General features: G+C 45.8%; 1 protein-coding gene across 3 annotated transcripts in view; it reads left to right on the top strand.

The window, feature by feature from the left end:
* The window catches only part of LOC106608035 (protein EFR3 homolog B), a 74829-nt gene that overhangs the window by 41768 nt on the left and 11752 nt on the right, over window positions 1-21309 (top strand). For all 3 annotated transcript variants that reach the window (XM_014205695.3, XM_014205693.3, XM_014205696.3), the window contains 12 exons: window positions 8307-8456; window positions 12881-13015; window positions 14414-14492; window positions 14859-14994; window positions 15253-15414; window positions 15617-15728; window positions 15813-15867; window positions 16039-16211; window positions 16548-16623; window positions 16786-16947; window positions 17121-17252; window positions 17345-17412. In XM_014205695.3, coding sequence (XP_014061170.1) covers window positions 8307-8456; window positions 12881-13015; window positions 14414-14492; window positions 14859-14994; window positions 15253-15414; window positions 15617-15728; window positions 15813-15867; window positions 16039-16211; window positions 16548-16623; window positions 16786-16947; window positions 17121-17252; window positions 17345-17412 — 1440 coding nt within the window. The remainder of the gene's footprint in view (window positions 1-8306; window positions 8457-12880; window positions 13016-14413; window positions 14493-14858; window positions 14995-15252; window positions 15415-15616; window positions 15729-15812; window positions 15868-16038; window positions 16212-16547; window positions 16624-16785; window positions 16948-17120; window positions 17253-17344; window positions 17413-21309) is intronic.

Below are 21309 nucleotides of genomic sequence, written 5' to 3'. Positions count from 1 at the left end.
AGTCTGGAAGGAGAGTTTACAGTCTAGCCTGACACTTATGTGGACAACTACAAATACCTAAGTCAGAACCGTCCAGAGTAGTGATGCTGGATGGGCGGGCAGTGATTGGTTGAAGAGCATGCATTTAGTTTTACTTGCATTTAAGAGCAGTTGGAGGCCACGGAAGGAGAGTTGTCTGGCATTGAAGCTTGTCTGGAGGTTCGTTAACACAGTGTCCAAAGAAGGGCCAGAAGTATACAGAATGGTGTCATCTGCGTAGAGGTGGATCAGAGAATCACCAGCAGCAAGAGCGACATCATTGATGTATACAGAGAAGAGAGTCGGACCGAGAATTGAACCCTGTGGCACCCCCATAGAGACTGCCAGAGGTCCGGACAACAGGCCCTCCGATTTGACACACTGAACTCTATCAGAGAAGTAGTTGGTGAACCAGACGAGGCAGTCATTTGAGAAACCAAGGCTGTTGAGTCTGCCAATAAGAATGTGGTGATTGACAGAGTCGAAAGCCTTGGCCAGGTCGATGAATACGGCTGCACAGTAATGTCTCTTATCGATGCCGGTTATGATATCGTTTAGGACCTTGAGCGTGGCTGAGGTGCACCCATGACCAGCTCTGAAACCAGATTGCATAGCGGAGAAGGTACGGTGGGATTTGAAATGGTCGGTAATCTGTTTGTTGACTTGGCTTTCGAAGACCTTAGAAAGGCAGGGTAGGATGGATATAAGTCTGTAGCAATTTGGGTCAAGAGTGTCTCCCCCTTTGAAGAGGGGGATGACCGCGGCAGTTTTTCAATCTTTGGGAATCTCAGACGATATGAAAGAGTTTGAACAGGCTAGTAATAGGGGTTGCAACAATTTCGGCAGATAATTTTAAAAAGAGAGGGTCCAGATTGTCTAGCCCGGCTGATTTGTAGGGGTCCAGGTTTTCTTTAAGAACATCAGCTATCTGGATTTGGGTGAAGGAGAAATGGGGGAGGCTTGGGCGAGTTGCTGTGGGGAGTGCAGGGCTGTTGACCGGGGTAGGGTAGCCAGGTGGAAAGCATGGCCAGCCGTAGAAAAATGCTTATTGAAATTCTCAATTATAGTGGATTTATCGGTGGTGAGTGTTTTTTAGCCTCAGTGCAGTGGGCAGCTGGGAGAAGGTGCTCTTGTTCTCCATGGACTTTACAGTGTCCCAGAACTTTTTTGAGTTTGTGCTACAGGATGCAAATTTCTGCTTTGAAAAAGCTAGCCTTAGCTTGCCTAACTGCCTGTGTATATTTGTTCCTAACTTCCCTGAAAAGTTGCATATCATGGGGGCTATTCGATGCTAATGCAGAACGCCACAGGATGTTTTTGTGCTGGTCAAGGGCAGTCAGATCTGGAGAGAACCAAGGGCTATATCTGTTCCCGGTTCTAAATGTTTTGAAAGGGGCATGCTTATTTAAGATGGCGAGGAAGGCACTTTTAAAGAATGACCAGGCATCCTCTACTGACGGGATGAGGTCAATATCCTTCCAGGATACCCGGGCCAGGTCGATTAGGAAGGCCTGCTTGCTGAAGTGTTTTAGGGAGCGTTTTGACAGTGATGAGGGGTGGTCTTTTGACTGCCGACCCATTACGGATGCAGGCAATGAGGCAGTGATCGCTCTGATCTTGGTTGAAAACAGCAGAGGTATATTTGGAGGGCAAGTTGGTTAGGATGATATCTATGAGGGTGCACGTGTTTACGGATTTGGGGTTGTAACTGGTGGGTTCATTGATCATTTGTGAGAGATTGAGGGCATCAAGCTTAGATTGTAGGATGGCCGGGGTGTTAAGTATGTCCCAGTTTAGGTCACCTAGCAGCACGAGCTTTGAAGATAGATGGGGGGCAATCAGTTCACATATGGTATCCAGGGCACAGCTGGCGGCAGAGGGTGGTCTATAGCAAGCGGCAACGGTGAGAGACTTGTTTCTGGAAAGGTGGATTTTTAAAAGTAGAAGCTTGAATTGTTCGGCTACAGACCTGGATAGCCTGCAGAGTTCTGTCGTACTATCTCTGCAGTAGATTGCAACACCGCCCCCTTTGGCAGTTCTATCTTGTCGGAAAATGTTATAGTTAGGGATGGACATTTCTGGGTTTTGGTGGTCTTCCTGAGCCAGGATTCAGACACGGCCTGGATTAACCTCCACAACACCAGAGGAACAGAGGAGGAGTAGGATAAGGGTACGGCTAAAGGCTAAAATAACTGGTCGTCTAGTATGTTCAGAACAGAGTGTAAAAGGAGCAGATTTCTGGGCACGGTAGAATAGATTCAAGCCATAATGTACAGACAAAGGTATGGTAGGATGTGGATACAGTGAGGGTAAACCTGTGCATAGAGTGACGATAAAATAACTATTATCCCTAGAAATATCATTTAAACCAGGTGATGTCACTATGTGTGGTAGGTGGAACTAAAGTGTTAAATAAGGCGTATTGAGCAGGGCTAGAGGTTCTACAGTGAAATATGGCAATAAATACTAACCAAAACAGCAATGGACAAGGCATATTGACGTTAGTGAGAGGCATGCATAGCCAACTGCTCCTAGGAGTCCAGTGAGTGGCTTCAGGCAGCTTGTGGGCCGGGTTTAGCAAGCTAACAGAAGGGCCATAGAGGGACGTCGCGACGGAAGAAAGTCTGTTGTGGCCCCCTCGTGCTGTTACGTCGGCAGACGGATCAGCAGGGCTCCGTGTGGTAGACCAGGCCAATTGGCAGAATAGGTATAGTGGCCAAAGAATTTGTCCGATGTGCTCTGGACAGCTAGCAGTCCGTGGCTAGCATGCTAGCGGATGGGATTTCAGGGGACGAAGTGACGGCGGAGCCAGTTGAGAAAAACCCTATTGGGCGAATCATGACGGTGGTCCAGTCGTGATGAGTCGGCGGGGGTCCAAGCCAGTTGGCAAAAAGAGGTATTGTAGCCCAAGTAGTGGCTGATGGACCTCTTTGGCTAGCCGGGAGATGGACCTAGCAAGGCTAGCTCCAGGCCAATTTGGTTCTTGCTTCGGGACAGTGACGTTAGCCAGGAGTGGCCACTTGAATAGCAGCTAGCTCGCTGCGGTGATCCAGGTGAAGTAAAACAATTTTGAGAGCTTGCGGTATGAATCTGGAGATATGGAGAAAAAAAAGTCTGATTTGCTCTGATTTGAGTTGCGCTGTGCAGACTGGCAAGAGTTGTCCGTGCTAGAGGTGGCTGATGACCGCTAGCAGTGGCTAACTGACTACTAGCTAGTTAGCTGGCTAGCTTCTGTTGGGGTTCCGGTTCAGGCGACGGTTCAGACGACGGATCAGCAGGGCTCCATATGGTGGCCAAAGAGTTTGTCCGATGGGCCTCTTAAGCTAACAGTCCGATGTGCTTTAGATGGCTAGTGGGCCTTGGCTAACTAGTAGCCAGTTAGCTTTTGATGAGTTGATGATTTCTTTAGTATAAAAATAGCAGATCCGTACCACATTGGGTGAGGCGGGTTGCAGGAGAGTATATTCAGTCCGTAGATAGAAAGTGATATTAAATATATATATATATATATATATATATATATATATATATATATATATATATACTGCTAAAAAAAATGAAGGGAACACTTAAACATCACAATGTAACTCCAAGTCAATCACACTTCTGTGAAATCAAACTGTCCACTTAGGAAGCAACACTGATTGACAATAAATTTCACATGCTGTTGTGCAAATGGAATAGACAGCAGGTGGAAATTATAGGCAATTAGCAAGACACCCCCAATAAAGGAGTGGTTCTGCAGGTGGGGACCACAGCCCACTTCTCAGTTCCTATGCTTCCTGGCTGATGTTTTGGTCACTTTTGAATGCTGGCGGTGCTTTCACTCTAGTGGTAGCATGAGACGGAGTCTACAACCCACACAAGTGGCTCAGGTAGTGCAGCTCGTCCAGGATGGCACATCAATGCGAGCTGTGGCAAGAAGGTTTGCTGTGTCTGTCAGCGTAGTGTCCAGAGCATGGAGGCGCTACCAGGAGACAGGCCAGTACATCAGGAGACGTGGAGGAGGCCGTAGGAGGGCAACAACCCAGCAGCAGGACCGCTACCTCCGCCTTTGTGCAAGGAGGAGCAGGAGAAGCACTGCCAGAGCCCTGCAAAATGACCTCCAGCAGGCCACAAATGTGCATGTGTCTGCTCAAACGGTCAGAAACAGACTCCATGAGGGTGGTATGAGGGCCCGACGTCCACAGGTGGGGGTTGTGCTTACAGCCCAACACCGTGCAGGACGTTTGGCATTTGCCAGAGAACACCAAGATTGGCAAATTCGCCACTGGCTCCCTGTGCTCTTCACAGATGAAAGCAGGTTCACACTGAGCACGTGACAGAGTCTGGAGACGCCGTGGAGAACGTTCTGCTGCCTGCAACATCCTCCAGCATGACCGGTTTGGCGGTGGGTCAGTCATGGTGTGTGGTGGCATTTCTTTGGGGGGCCGCACAGCCCTCCATGTGCTCGCCAGAGGTAGCCTGACTGCCATTAGGTACCGAGATGAGATCCTCAGACCCCTTGTGAGACCATATGCTGGTGCGGTTGGCCCTGGGTTCCTCCTAATGCAAGACAATGCTAGACCTCATGTGGCTGGAGTGTGTCAGCAGTTCCTGCAAGAGGAAGGCATTGATGCTATGGACTGGCCCGCCCATTCCCCAGACCTGAATCCAATTGAGCACATCTGGGACATCATGTCTCGCTCCATCCACCAACGCCACGTTGCACCACAGACTGTCCAGGAGTTGGCGGATGCTTTAGTCCAGGTCTGGGAGGAGATCCCTCAGGAGACCATCCGCCACCTCATCAGGAGCATGCCCAGGCGTTGTAGGGAGGTCATACACACACTACTGAGCCTCATTTTGACTTGTTTTAAGGACATTACATCAAAGTTGGATCAGCCTGTAGTGTGGTTTTCCACTTTAATTTTGAGTGTGACTCCAAATCCAGACCTCCATGGGTTGATAAATTGGATTTCCACTGATTATTTTTGTGTGATTTTGTTGTCAGCACATTCAACTATGTAAAGAAAAAAGTATTTAATAAGATTATTTATTTCATTCAGATCTGGGATGTGTTGTTTAAGTGTTACCTTTATTTTTTTGAGCAGTGTATATATATATAGTGTATACACATATATATATATATATATATATATATATATATGGAAAAAACAAGTTAAACGATGCTTACAAGGGACAGGAAGGGACAAGACAAAAACACACGTCCGACTGCTACGCCATCTTGGAATCAACCAGGTTCATGAGGTAGTCACCTGTAATGCATTTCAATTAACAGGTGCGCCTTGTTAATAGCTAATTTGTGGAATTTCTTTCCTTAACACGTTTGACATTCAGTTGTGTTGTGACAAGTTAGGGGTGGTATACAGACAATAGCCCTATTTGGTAAATTACCAATCCATATGGCAAGAACAGCTCAAATAAGCAAAGAGAAACGACAGTCCAATATTACTTAAAGACATGAAGGTCAGTCAATCTGGAACATTTCAAGAACTTTGAACATTTCTTCAAGTGCAGTTGCAAAAACCGTCAAGCGCTATGATGAAACTGGCTTTCATGATGACCACCACAGGAAAGGAAGACCCAGAGTTACCTCTTCTGCAGAGGATAAGTTAATTATAGTTACCAGCCTCAGAAATTGCAGTCCAAATAAATGCTTTACAGAGTTCAAGTAACAGACACATCACAACTTCAACTGTTCAGAAGAGACTGCATGAATCAGGCCTTCATGGTCGAATTGCTGCAAAGAAACCATTAGTAAAGGACAGCAATAAGAAGACACTTGCTTGGGCAAAGAAACACGAGCAATGGATATTAGACCGGTCGAAATCTGTCCTTTGGAGTCCAAATTTGAGATGTTTTGTTCCAACCGTCGTGTCTTTGTGAGACGCAGAGTAGGTAAACGGATGATCTCCGCATGTGTGGTTCCCACCATGAAGCATGGAGGAGGAGGTGTGATGGTGTGGGGGTGCTTTGCTGGTGACACTGTCTGTGATTTATTTAGAAGGCACACTTAACCAGCATGGCTAGAACAGCATTCTGCAGCGATACGCCATCCCATCTGCTTTGTTCTTAGTCCCACTATCATTTGTTTTCAACAGGACAATGACAAACACACCTCCAGGCTGTGTATGGGCTATTTGACCAAGAAGGAGAGTGATGAAGTGCTGCGTCAGATGACCTGTCTTCCACGATCACCTGATCTTAAGCTAATTGAGAATGTTTGGGATGAGTTGGGCTGCAAAGTGAAGGAAAAGCAGCCTATAAGTGCTCAGAATATGTGGGAACTCCTTCAAGACTTTTGGAAAAGCATTCCAGGTGAAGCTGGTTGAGAGAATGCCATGTGTGCAACGCTGTCATCAAGGCAAAGGGTGGCTACTTCGAAGAATTTCAAATATATTTTGATTTGTCTAACACTTTTTGGTTTCCACATGATTCTGTATATGTTGTTTCATAGTTTTTATGTCTTCACTATTATTCTACAATGTAGAAAATAGTCAAAATTAAGAAAAACCTTTGAATGAGTAGATGTGTCCAAACTTTTGACTGCTTTTGTGTTATGTTTGTAATGTATGTATACAAAACAAAAATAAAAATGCAACATGTAAAGTGTTGAGCCCGTGTTTCATGAGCTGAAATAAAAGATTGCATACATTTTCCATGCTCACAAAAAGCTTATTTCTCTCAAGTTTTTTTCACAAATTTGTTTACATCCCTATTTGTTTACATCCCTGTTAGTGAGCATTTGTCCTTTGCCAAGATAATCCATCCACCTGAACAGGGTGGGGTATCAAGAAGCTGAATAGCATTATTATTACACAGGTGCCCCTTGTGCTGGGGACAATAAAAGACCACTCTTAAATGTGCAGTTTTGTCACAACACAATGCCACAGATGCCTACATTTTGAGGGAGCGTGCAATTGGCATGCTAACTACAGGCATGCTGACTACAGGAATGTCCACCAGAGCTGTTGCTAGAGAATTTAATGTTAATTTCTCTACCTTAAGCCAAGAATTTGGCAGTATGTCCAACCGGCCTCACAACCGCAGACCATGTGTAACCAAACCAGCCCAGGACCTCCACATCCAGCTTCTTCACCTGCGGGATGATCTGAGACCAATCACCTGGACAGCTGATGAAACTGAGTATTATTTTTCTCTGTAATGAAGCCCTTTTGTGGGTAAAAACGAATTCTGAATGGCTGGGCCTGCTACCCAGTGGGTGGACCTGGTTCTCAAGTGGGTGGGCCTGTGCCCTCCCAGGCCCACCCATGGTTTCTTAGACTGATGGACTGTGCTATCCCCACAGCCTCAACAATGGATCAGTCCACTCAGACATGCACGAATCAGACAGGTTTCTTGTACACCGTGATGATTATTATAATAATTTTTTGCTACTGCTCGACTGACTAAAGAGATCTCAGCCGATCAACCAAACATTCGACCAGTCGACTAAATGGGGTCAGCTCTAGAGGAACTATTGCCATTCTCAAAACAGTTTGTTTACTTGCTAATTGAGGTGAAGAAAAAATTACTTTGAGAAGCTCCACAACTGATTTAGTGGTGGTGAGTTAAGACAATCAGAAATACTATCAGACATCCCCAAACGGGCAAATGTATATACTTACATTTGTGCACAGGCCATGTTGCCTAGGCATACTTCTATATGTGTAATCAGGTTGTTACGGTATGAAAAAGTACCACAAAAAAAAATGTGTGCACTCACTATTGTCAGTCGCTCTGGATAAGAGCGCCTTCTAAATGACTAAAATGTAAATGTACTCAACATTGACAGGAGCGCTCCAAACAAAGGACAATGAATAAATTGACAAAACTCATAAATGGAATGAAATAATCCTAATCTTGTTTCTCACAAGTGTAGCATAGGTTCTGAGCTCTGCAAACAACGTGTCCACTCCGACAATGAGAACGGTAAACTCCTCTTCTTCTTGGACCATGTCATCCCCGTGACTTCCTCAATGGATTAGTCCACTGAGGAGGGAGTGAATCAGACCGGTGTCTCCTGTGCCATGAAAAACTGCTTGACTAAAGGAATGTCGGTTGACCAACTGCATATCGACCGAACAATCGACCAGTCGACTAAATGGGATCAGCCTTGTTGTAGATATTGATCTATGTACCTGTACTGTCTTATACTTGATTACTTTGTTACAAATCTTCCTGATGGGGAGAGTGATTTTAAGATTAAATGATCCTCGATTAATATCAAGACTGACTACTTGGTTGGTTGATTCATTAATTTGTCCCCTTTCTCTTCTCTATAGGATCCGTATGGCTGGGATAAATGGTCTGCAGGGGGTTGTGAGGAAGACGGTGAATGATGACCTACAGTCTAACATCTGGGACCCCCAGCACATGGACAAGATCGTCCCCTCACTGCTCTTCAACCTGCAGAGTGGAGAGGGCACTGAGAGGTAAGGTGTTATCAAGAGCCTAGCTGTCAGAGGCCGGGTCATTAGTAACAGTTTCCTTGGTAGTTCATTATATTACAAAACTACGAAGAGGTCCTTGAGAGGTTGTAGAGAAGTGACAGGCTGACAGGAAGACATATGTCTATGTTGAAATAGCCCATCCATGTTGTGAACGAGAGGTTTGAAAGTCCAGGCCTACAAGGACTAGAGGGTGGAGTTGCTGTGGAGGGGTCATTGTAGCTGTGGGTGGGTGGTTGCGCATGCGTGCTAGTCCAGGTCAGGTGGTGTTTGTGTTGACACTGCCAGCCAGCTGTTATCCACTCATCTGTGATTGATGTCACTGACAGTCCAGTTAACCTTAAGGCCATGTCTTCAGCACTGCATCCAAGGACAAACAGAGTGAACGTGGGAGGGGGGAGAGATGGAGGGATGAAGAGATGGGGAGGGAGAGGAATGGCGGAAGAAAAGATGGGAGAAATGCAGAGGTAGGTAATGATTGACTCAAAGTGATTAAGAAAGATGGAGACAAATAATTAAATACATCTTCAATACTGACGGAGCAAATGAGTCCTGGAGAGGAAAGAGGGGGCAATGTGGCAGAGATGCTGGGAGAGGGTAGTGTAGAGCCAGACAGCATCCATCCAGTTTTTGGCAGGTCTCCACATGCACTGAATCACACTGACGCCAATAAATATGAGAGAGAGAGCGAGAGAGAGAGAGAGCGAGAGAGAGAGAGCGAGAGAGAGAGAGAGAGCGAGAGAGAGAGAGAGAGCGAGAGAGAGAGAGAGAGAGAGAGAGAGAGAGAGAGAGAGAGAGAGAGAGAGAGAGAGAGAGAGAGAGACCTATATTTATGTTGATTTATTTTCCCTTTTTTCACATCATTAGAAATGTTTTTATTCTTTTGGAACTTTTGTGAGTGTAATGTTTGCTGTTAAATTGTATTATTTATTTCACTTGCTTTGGCAGTGTAAACATATGTTTCCCATGCCAATAAAGCCCCTTAAATTGAATTGAGAGAGAGAGAGCCTCAGATTTTTTGGGAAAAGAATGAAAGATGGTCAGTTTACCTACAAAGAGCCTAGGCCATCTCCTTCTGTTCCTTAGGACTCAGTAGATCAGTCAGTCCCCTGTCTGGTCCTGCTGTGTCCTCCTATAGCTCTCCTGCTGAACTCTCCATATTATCACTGGCCACAGACAACAACAACAGCAGTACTGGGACTATGATACTGGCTAATAACTATTATTACTGGCCACAGACAACAACAGCAGTACTGGGACTATGATACTGGCTAATAACTATTATTACTGGCCACAGACAACAACAGCAGTACTGGGACTATGATACTGGCTAATAACTATTATTACTGGCCACAGACAACAACAGCAGTACTGGGACTATGATACTGGCTAATAACTATTATTACTGGCCACAGACAACAACAACAGCAGTACTGGGACTATGATACTGGCTAATAACTATTATTACTGGCCACAGACAACAACGGCAGTACTGGGACTATGATACTCGCTAATAACTATTATTACTGGCCACAGACAACAACAGCAGTACTGGGACTATGATACTGGCTAATAACTATTATTTCTGGCCACAGACAACAACAGCAGTACTGGGACTATGATACTGGCTAATAACTATTATTACTGGCCACAGACAACAGCAATAGGTCTTAGAGCTTGGACTATAAACCAAAAATTATCAATACCGACAGAACCGACTGTTTATCGCAGGTATTTTACTGATATTGATCATCATGATAAATACAATTGAATTGTATTTGTCACATGCACTGAATACAACAACTGTAGACTTACTTGTGAGCCCTTTCCCAGCAATGCAGTTAAATATATATATATTTTTTTACAAATAGATCAAAAGAAAATAGTAACACAATAACGAGGCTATATACAAGGAGTACCGGTACTGAACGGGTGTACTGGGGTACGAGGTAGTTGGGGTGATTGATTGAGATAATATGTAGGTTTGGTTAGGTGATTGATTGATTGATTGATTGATTGATTGTCCATGTAGGTAGGGGGTGAAAAGCAGAAAGTCCCTGTAGCCATTTAGCAGTCTCATGGCTTCTGGTGCTAGCAGAGAGAACAGACTGTGACTTGGGTGGCTGGAGTCTTTTACCATTTTAGGGCCTTTCTCTGGCACAGCCTGGTGTAGAGGTCCTGGATGGCAGGGTGCTCGGTCCCAGTGATGTACTGGGCCGTACGCACTACCCTCTGTAGCGCCTTGTGGTCGAATGCCGAGCAGTTGCCGTACCAAGCGTTGATGCAGCCAGTCAAGATGCTCTCAATGGTGCAGCTGTAGAACTTTATGAGGATCTGAGGACGCATGCCGAACCTTCTCCGCCTCCTGAGGCGTTGTCGTGCTCTCTTCACGACTTTGTTGGTGTGTTTGCACCATGATAGGTCTTTAGTGATGTGGACACCGAGGAACATGAAGCTCTCGACCGTCTCCACTACAGCTCTGTGGATGTGAAGGGGGGCGTGCTCGGCCCTCCAGTTTCTGTAGTCCACCATCAGCTCTTTTGTCTTGCTGATGTTGAGGGAGAGGTTGTTGTCATGGCACCACAATGCCAGGTCACTGACCTCCTCCCTGTAGGCTGTTTCGTCTGTGATCAGGCCAACCACCGTCGCGTCATCAGCAAACTTAATGATGGTGTTGGAGTTGTGTGCGGCCACGCAGTCGTGGGTGAACAGGGAGTACAGGCTAAGCACGCACCCCTGAGGGGCTCCCATGTTGAGGGTCAGCGTGGCGGATGTGTTGTTGCCTACCCTCACCACCTGGGGGCGGCCAGTCAGGAAGTCCAGTAACCAGTTGCAGAGGGAGGTGTTTAATCCCAGGGTCCTTAGCTTAGTGATGAGCTTGGAGGGCACTATGGTGTTGAACGCTGAGCATGTAGGTGTTCCTTTTGTCCCGGTAGGAAAGAGCAGTTTGGAGCGCACTAGCGATTGCGTCGTCTGTGTAGCCTTTATTAGAGGACTGTGACGTTAGAAAGGAAAGAAGTCTGCTCATATGGACTATTGCTAACAGGACAATTGAAAGCACATCATTCAAAGTAGCCAGTAGTAGTAGTTTTAAGGGTAATATAAAAAAAGCTACCGGTGCACATTTCATGTTATACATTTATCGTTCAATTTATCAGTATCGTAAAAATTCTGTCAGTTTATCGTGATATCTTTTTTTGTCCTTATCGGCCAGCTCTAGTAGGGCTGCAGGGGCTAGCACACTAGCTAATTCACTTCTACAATGTGGTTAAGTCTTCCTTTGATCATGTAATTCAAAGAACATTCAAACTAGAAATCTTCATTTATTGTAAGGCTGGAAAATAGGTCTCCCACAAGAAAGAGATTGTCCTCTCAGCAGACTTGCAGAATGACTAAATAAATACAGGTAAACGTGAGGACATAATTAGAGACATTTATCTCGTCACTCACTGATTGTTTTTAACTTGTTGTTAAGGAAATGCTAGGCTTATTGAAAGGTCGCTGATACCAATCTGCTGTGTACCTTCTCTTGGTGTATCCATCGGTTCATTAATGGGGAACATATCATTTTCTTTTCTCTACCTTCATACAGCATTACCCACATATTGAATAGATGGAAATGCTGCTATCCATGTGTTGTGGCAGATTTGGTTTTGAATCATTTCCAAGTGTATGTTTGATATTTAATATTTTCTGGGGCGTTTACAGTAAGAGCATGGCTGCTAATGAGGGAGTTCTACAGAGACGGGACCCATACAGAGACGGGAAGTCCCATGACCTCTTCTTCAGTGGAGCTGGTGGTGGGGGGGCGAGAAGAAAGGCGTGTGTGGTTAATAAATGATGTTATTGGAGGACCACCCGATGCCAGGCGTGGTAGAGAGTAGAACAGAGAAGAGTTCCGCTCAGCTGAGGAGAACGCTTTAACTATGTATAAGAAAAAGGAAAGCCTGGGCCCGAGAGAGAGAGAGAGAGAGGAGGGAGAAGAGGGCTTCAATGCAAATTATACAAACATACTGTTGCACATGCACACAAGCACATTAACACGTTATGCTCACACACACTCTCGCTCTTTCACATTCACGTGTACACACACGCGCACACGTACACACTCACCACTTCAAGTGCAGTCACCACAAACACTCTGTCCTCATTACAAACAGCAACAGAGAGGGAAAAGTGCCTCAGGCAGCTATACGCCAGCAAAGACACAACACCCTTGTTTGTGTGATTTTTATGTGTCGAAAGCGTGTGAACGTGTTTTCGTTGACTCAAATATATTTCTGCTCCTCTTATTCCTCTCCCTGCCTCCTCTCTCTCCCTCTCTCCGTCATTCTTTCTACCTTCTTCATCTCGGTCTCTCTCTCACCTTCTTCCTTTCACCCTCCCTTCCTCTCTCTCGGTCTCTCCAGCCGCTCCCCCTCTCCCCTGCAGGCGTCGGAGAAAGAGAAGGAGAGTCCGGCAGAGCTGACGGAGCGCTGTTTCAGAGAGCTGCTGGGACGGGCCGCCTACGGCAACATCAAGAACGCTGTCACACCAGTACTCATGTAAGACCTGGTCCCCTCTGTTTTAGGAGACTAGGGCTGTGGACTAGGGCTGTGGACTAGGGCGGTGGACTAGGGCGGTGGACTAGTGGACTAGGGCTGTAGACTAGTGCTGTGGACTTGTGGACTAGTGCTGTGGACTAGGGCGGTGGACTAGTGGACTAGGGCTGTAGACTAGTGCTGTGGACTTGTGGACTAGTGCTGTGGACTAGTGCTGCGCGTTGGTGGACTAGTGCTGCGGATTAGTGCACTAGAGTTGTGGACTAGAGCTGTGGACTAGTGCTGCACGTTGGTGGACTAGTGCTGGCCGTTGGTGGACTAGTGCTGGCCGTTGGTGGACTAGTGCTGGCCGTTGGTGGACTAGTGCTGGCCGGTTGGTGGACTAGCGCTGGGCCGTTGGTGGACTAGCGCTGGGCCGTTGGTGGACTAGCGCTGGGCCGTTGGTGGACTAGCGCTGGGCCGTTGGTGGACTAGCGCTGGGCCGTTGGTGGACTAGTGCTGCGGATTAGTGCACAAGAGTTGTGGACTAGAGCTGTGGACTAGAGCTGCGCGTTGGTGGACTAGTGCTGCGGATTAGTGCACTAGTGCTGTGGACTGGTGTTGTGACTTAGTGGACTAGTGCAGGGTATTAGTGGACTAGTGCTGCGCGTTAGTGGACTAGTGCTGGCCGTTGGTGGACTAGCGCTGGCCGTTGGTGGACTAGCGCTGGGCGTTGGTGGACTAGCGCTGTGCGTTGGTGGACTAGCGCTGGCCCGTTGGTGGACTAGCGCTGGGCGTTGGTGGACTAGCGCTGGGCGTTGTAGGACTAGTTCTGTGTATTGGTGGACTAGTGCTGTGGACTAGTGCTGTGTATTGGTGGACTAGTGCTGTGTATTGGTGGACTAGTGCTGTGGACTAGTGCTGTGTATTAGTGGACTAGTGCTGTGTATTAGTGGACTAGTGCTGTGTATTGGTGGACTAGTGCTGTGTATTGGTGGACTAGTGCTGTGGACTAGTGCTGTGTATTAGTGGACTAGTGCTGTGGACTAGTGCTGTGTATTGGTGGACTAGTGCTGTGGACTAGTGCTGTGTATTAGTGGACTAGTGCTGTGTATTGGTGGACTAGTGCTGTGTATTGGTGGACTAGTGCTGTGGACTAGTGCTGTGTATTAGTGGACTAGTGCTGTGGACTAGTGCTGTGTATTGGTGGACTAGTGCTGTGGACTAGTGCTGTGTATTAGTGGACTAGTGCTGTGTATCGCTGTCACATTGTGACTAAGATGCAGCATGGTTCTGTGGGGAATGTTCTGTCATCAGCCAGTTCTCTCTCTCTCTGTCTGTCTTTCTCCTGTCTGTACTTTGTAACTTTCACGTTTACTCTTTCTGTCTCCTCTGTCTCTCACGCTCGTTCTCTCACTCCAGGCACTTAGATAACCACTCTCTGTGGGAGGGGAAGACCTTTGCAGTCCGCTGCTTTAAGATCATCATGTACTCTATCCAGGTGAGTCACCTCTACTCCCTCTTCCTCACTCTCTCCGTTCCTTCCTCCCGCCCTCTCCCTCCCTCCCTCCCTCTCTCTCTCTCTCTGGCAGCTGTTACCTGGGGATGGTCAAATAGCAGAAAAGTCAGTCTTCCTAAAGTGCTTTTTGTATCCTTCCCCATCTCTCAGAACAACCTCATACTTTCACCCCAATTCAACAGAAATCCTTGTTACTTCTCACTCCCACTCTCTGTGTTGCTTTGATGTACGGTGGTTTTTATATTGACCCAATAGTGGTTTGAAATTAATTCTCTCTCTCCCTCTTTTGCCCTGTTTTGCTTCTTCTCGCTCCCTCTCACTTTCTCTCCCTCTCTCCCCTTCTTTCAGTCACAGCACTCTCACCTGGTCATCCAGCAGCTGCTAGGTCACCTGGATGCCAACAGTAAGAATTCAGCCACAGTGCGTGCTGGGATAGTGGAGGTCCTCCTGGAGGCTGCAGCCATTGCTTCCAGTGGCTCTGTAGGTGGGTAAAAAGAGGTCTGCCATACACACACACCTTGTCCTGGATTGCGTGTCCAGATCACATTTCTTCACACTTCATTCAGTATTATAATCTGTCCACCAGAGAGAGGTGTGTTATCATTGAAAGTGTCTATCTACTGAAGTAGGGGTTCTTTCTCTAATGAAGTGTGTGTGTGTGTGTGTGTGTGTGGTGTGTGTGTGTGTGTGTGTGTGTGTGTGTGTGTGTGTGTGTGTGTGTGTGTGTGTGTGTGTGTGTCAGGCCCCACTGTGTTGGAGGTGTTTAACACTCTGCTAAGGCAGCTGCGTCTCAGTGTGGACTACGAGCTGACCGGCTCCTACGACGCCAGCGGAAACATTGGCATCAAGATCATCAAAACCCATGAGGAGAGACAGCTACAGGAAGCCGTCATCAGGACCATTGGTCAGTGTGTGCGATTGTCCACACACACACTAGATTTGCAGCCAGTCTCCTTAAAATTCCACCCCAAAACAATTTTTGGTATTTGTTTCATTAGTCCATTGCTGATATAGTCCCAAAATGTTTTGCATGTCAGCAGTCAAGTTTTCAAGATATATAACTACCAAAAGATTGACTTTCATTTGAACTGTTTGTATCTCTCCAGGGTCGTTTGCGAACACCCTCCCTACATACCAGCGCTCCGAGGTCATGCTCTTCATCATGGGCAAGATTCCTGTACCAGGGGTACACCCCGCACTCACCAACGCAGGCTCAGGGTGAGGACACACACACACACACACACACACGCGCACACTCACGTGCACACTCACACTTTCCTGACAAGTTTTTTTTATTTGAAGGGGTTGTGAAGGGATCAGGATGATCCAGATCATGCTGCTGAAGTCACTGGTTCAGGTGAGACATTAACATTAGAGACTTCTCAGTAGTCACCAAACTCTGTGTTCATGTGCAGGTTTCTGTCAACTGGCCCACATCAATCTTCCTCTTTCTTTAAATCTTTCTTCCTCCATTACCACATCCTCCTCGTCCCTCCCCTGCCCACGCTCTCTCCTCCCTCTCCCCCAGGTGACGACAGGGTTCCAGACCACCAACATGCTGACGGCGCTGCCCAACTCGTTCCTGGAGCCGCTGCTGTCCTTCTCCCTGATGGAGGACCCGGAGGTCAGACTGCTGGTGCTCACCATCCTCCTCAGTGTTATAGACAGACACGACAACACACCCAAGTTCTCCAGCATCAGGTCAGAACACTCCTCAGGCCAAGCTTTTCATTGTGTGACTCTTTCACTTTTTCTCTCATTCGCTTCCCCCCAATCTGTCTTTATTTCTGCCCCTCAGACAGACCTTCTCTCTATCCCTCTGTCCTTATCTTTCACTCTCACTGTCAGGCTTTTGTCTCTCTTTGATTCAGTCATCCCTTCTCTCTCTCTCTCACTATCATTCTTTCCTCAGGCTTGCACTTGTCATTTTGAGGCATCTTGTCTTCTTGACGTGTCCTTACAGAAGCACTGCGCTATGCTTTCACTCTCTCTGTATCTGTCCATATAATAATGCTAGTCTCCTGTCTCCTCCTACAGCATTATATCAGATATCTCTGTTCTCAAGCTGAAAGTGGATAAGTGCTCTCGACAGGACAACCTTTTCATGAAGAAGGTAAACCTCTCTATCACCAGCTTGCTCTCTCTCCACCTTCCTCACTCTCTCTCTCTCTCTCTCTCTCCCTCTCTCCATCTGTGTGCCACCCCTCCTGCCTCACTCTCCTCTCTGTGTGCCACCCCCTCATGCATCACTCTCCTCTCTTTCTCTATTTCCCAGCATGCACAGCAGTTGTACCGCCACATCTACTTGGCATGTAAGGAGCAGAGCAGTGGTCCGCAGCACTTTGAGACACTCTATACCTTGCTGGCCCTCATCAGCATGGAACTGGCCAACGAAGAGGTGGTGGTGGACCTCATCAGACTGGCCCTGGCCCTGCAGGTACACACACACGCACATACTCACTCACACACACACACACACACACACACACACACACACACACACACACACACATATATACTCGTAACTACACACACACACACACACACACACACTCACATTTAAGCCTCCCAGGACCAAGGTTATCAGTGTAATCTCTTTCTCTCCTGTAGGAGTTGGCTCAAACCAATGAGGAGTCTCTGTCAGTGTATAACCGCTGTGCTGTCCATGCCCTCTCTGCTGCCTACCTCAACCTCATCTGTCAACTCACCACCGTCCCCACCTTCTGTCAGCACATACACGAGGTACCTGTGTGCATCAGACCACTCTCTGCCTGCAATGTGAAGATGTAGATCTCCACTAATGAATGACTTGTGTGTTGCTCACTCCCTCCTAGGTGATTGAGATGAGACAGAAGGAGGTACCCTTCCTTCTCCCTGAGGACGTCTTCATTGAAAACCCCAAGTAGGTTTACATCACTTTGGTATTTGTTAAGATTGGTATAGGTAAAGCAGTGTTTCCCCTAGGTTTTTTGACAGCAAGGGTAGTGGGGGGAGTCATTGGTAATAGCGTTTGCACCATGACATGCTAGCTTTTCCCATAGACTTCCAGTCATTGAGTCAATGACAATCCAATTAAAACGCGTCTCGGCAGAAATATGTAATAATATATATATTTGGACACACCTACTCATTCAAAGGTTATTCTTTATTTTTACTATTTTCTACATTGTAGAATAATAGTGAAGACATCAACACTATGAAATAACACATGGAATCATGTAGTAACCAAAAAAGTGTAAAACAAATCCGAGAGAATGCATAAGGCCCTAATCTATAGATTTCATATGACTGGGCAGGGGTGCTGCCATGGGTGGGCCTTGGAGGGCATAGGACCACCCACTGGGGAGCAAGGCCCAGCCAATCAGAATTCGTTTTTCCCCACAAAAGGGGTTTATTACAGACAGAAAAAGTCCTCTTTTTCATCAGCTGTCTGGGTGGCTGGTTTCAGACGATCCCGCAGGTGAAGAAGCCACATCTGGCTTCTTCACCTGCGGGATCGTCTGAGCTTATGTGGTTACACGTGGTCTACGGTTGTGAGGCCGGTTGGACATACTGCCAAATTCTCTAAAATGACATTGGAGGCGGCTTATAGTAGGGAAATTAACATGAAATTCTCTGGCAACAGCTATGGTGGACATTTCTGCAGTTCGCATGCCAATTGCACGCTCCCTCGAAACTTGAGACATCTGTGGCATTGTGTTGTGTGACAAAACTGCACATTTTTAGAGTGGCCTTTTATTGTCCACAGTACAAGGTGCACCTGTGTAATTATCCTGCCTTTTAATCAGCTTCTTCATATGCAACACCTGTCAGGTGGATGGATTATCTTGGCAAAGGAGAAATGCTCAATAACAGGGATGTAAACAAATTTGTGCCCAAAATCTACGAGAAATAAGCTTTCTTTGCATATAGAACATTTCTGGGATCTTTTATTTCAGCTCATGAAACCAGCACATGTTGTGTTTATATTTTTGTATATGTAGGTATGGTTTGTTCTACTAAGAGTGCCTTTTGCGTCCCTTTGATATTTTAAGTAGAAATGTTTCCCCAATATTGCACCCTGTGTAACTTCTAGGAAGATTTTAACCCACTTAAACCCACAATTTCTCCCTAGTTTTCACCATCATTGTAAAGCCATAGTTAAGAGTTATGAAAATTACTAAATAAACAAAAGTTAAAAAAAGTAACACAATAAAATAACCATAACGAGGCTATAAACAGGGAGTACTGAGTCAATGTGCAGTGGTACAGGTTACTCGAGATAATATGTACATGTAGGTAGGGTACAAGTGACTATGCATAGATAATAAACAGTGAGTTGCTGCAGTGTACAAAAACAAAATGTGTGGGGATCAATGCAAATAGTTTGGGTAGTCATTTGATTAACTGTTCAGCAGTCTTATGGCTTCGGGGTTGAATCTGTTAAGGAGCCTTTTGGACCTAGTCTTGGCGCTCCGGTACCACCTGCCTTGCGGTAGCAGAGTGAACAGTCTATGACTTGGGCGGCTGGAGGCTTTGACCATTTTTTTTGGCCTTCCTCTGACACTGCCTAGTGTAAAGGTCCTGGATGGCAGGAAGCTTGGACCCAGTGACGTACTGGACCATACGCACTATCCTTTGTAACACCTTACGGATGCCAAGCGGTGATGCAACCTGGTTAGGATACTCTCGATGGTGCAACTGTAGAACTTTTTGAGGATCTGGGGACACATGCCAAATCTTTTCAGTCTCCTGAGGGGGAATAGGCATTGTCACGCCCTCTTCACGACTGTCTTAGTGTGTTTGGACCATCATAGTTTGTTGGTGATGTGGACACCAAGGAACTTGAAGCTCTCGACCCGCTCCACTACAGCCCCGTCAATGTGAATGGGGGCGTGTTCGGTCCTCCTTTTCCTGTAGTCTACGATTAGCTCCTTTTTCTTGCTCACATTTGTTGCGTTGACAGTCATTTGTGAAGTTTATTATTAATTTTGTGTGATTAGTGATTTCTTTACGTCTACAGTGCCTTCAGAAAGTATTCACACCCTACGACTTTTCCCACATTTTGTTTTGTTACAGCCTGAATTTTGAATGGTTTAAATTGCGATTTTGTATCACTGGCATACACACAACACCCCATAATGTCAAAGTGGAATATGTTTTTAGAAATGTTTACAAATTAATACAAATTTAAAACTGAAATGTTCTTAGTCAAGTTTTCAACCCCTTTTGTTATGGCAAATCTGAAAGCAGACATTGAATATCCCTTTGAGTATGGTCAAGTTAGTAATTACGCTTTGGATGGTGTATCAATACACCCAGACTCTATGAAGATATAGGCGTCCTTCCTGACTCAGTTGCCTCATAGGAAGGAAACCGCTCAGGGATTTCACCTTTAGGCAAATGGTGACTTTAAAACAGTTAGAGTTTAATGGTTGTGATAGGAGAAAACTGAGGATGGATCATCAACATTGTAGTTACTCCACAATACTAACCTAAATGACAGAGTGAAAAGAAGGAAGCTAAGAAAAAATATATTCCAGAACATGCATTCTGTTTGCAAAAAGGCACTAAAGTAAAACTGCAGAAAATGTGGCAAAGAAATGGACTTCATTTCCTGAATACAAAGTGTAATGTTTGGGGCAAACAACACAACACTGAGTACTAGTCAAGCATGGTGGTGGACATCTAGGCAACATCCTAGACGAAAACCTGGTTGTCTGCTTTCCAACAGACACTGGGAGACAAATTCACCTTTCAGCAGGACAATAACCTAAAACACAAGGCCAAATATACAATGGATATGCTTACCAAGACAATATTGAATGTTCCTGAGTGACCAAGTTAGTTTTGACTTAAATTGGCTTGAAAATCTATGGCAAGACTTGAAAATTGCTTTAGGATTTTTTTAAAGAATAGTGTGCAAATATTGTACAATCCAGGTGTGCAAAGCTCTTAGAGATTTACCCAGAAAGACTCATAGCTGTAATCACTGCCAAAGGTGCTTCTACAAAGTATTGACTCATGGGTGTGACTACTTATGTAGATTATATATATCTGCATTTAATTTTCAATAAATTTGCCAAAAAATAAATATGTTTTGACTTTGTCATTATGGGGTATTATGTGTAGATGGGTGAGAATTATTATGATTTTTTTTAAATCGACAAAATGTATGAATACTTTCTGAAGGCACTGTATGTTATTATATACTGCTCAAAAAAATAAAGGGAACACTTAAACAACACATCCTAGATCTGAATAAATGAAATAATCTTATTAAATAGTTGAAAGTGCTGACAACAAAATCACACAAAAATAATAAATGGAAATCCAATTTATCAACCCATGGAGGTCTGGATTTGGAGTCACACTCAAAATTAAAGTGGAAAACCACACTACAGGCTGATCCAACTTTGATGTAATGTCCTTAAAACAAGTCAAAATGAGGCTCAGTAGTGTGTGTGGCCTCCACGTGCCTGTATGACCTCCCTACAACGCCTGGGCATGCTCCTGATGAGGTGGCGGATGGTCTCCTGAGGGATCTCCTCCCAGACCTGGACTAAAGCATCTGCCAACTCCTGGACAGTCTGTGGTGCAACGGGGCGTTGGTGGATGGAGCGAGACATGATGTCCCAGATGTGCTCAATTGGATTCAGGTCTGGGGAACGGGCGGGCCAGTCCATAGCATCAATGCCTTCCTCTTGCAGGAACTGCTGACACACTCCAGCCACATGAGGTCTAGCATTGTCTTGCATTAGGAGGAACCCAGGGCCAACCGCACCAGCATATGGTCTCACAAGGGGTCTGAGGATCTCAT

This window comes from Salmo salar, chromosome 06 (assembly GCF_965601325.2).
Source record: "Salmo salar chromosome 06, fSalSal1, whole genome shotgun sequence".
NCBI lineage: Eukaryota > Metazoa > Chordata > Actinopteri > Salmoniformes > Salmonidae > Salmo > Salmo salar.
This window is presented reverse-complemented; position numbering and strand designations above follow the sequence as displayed.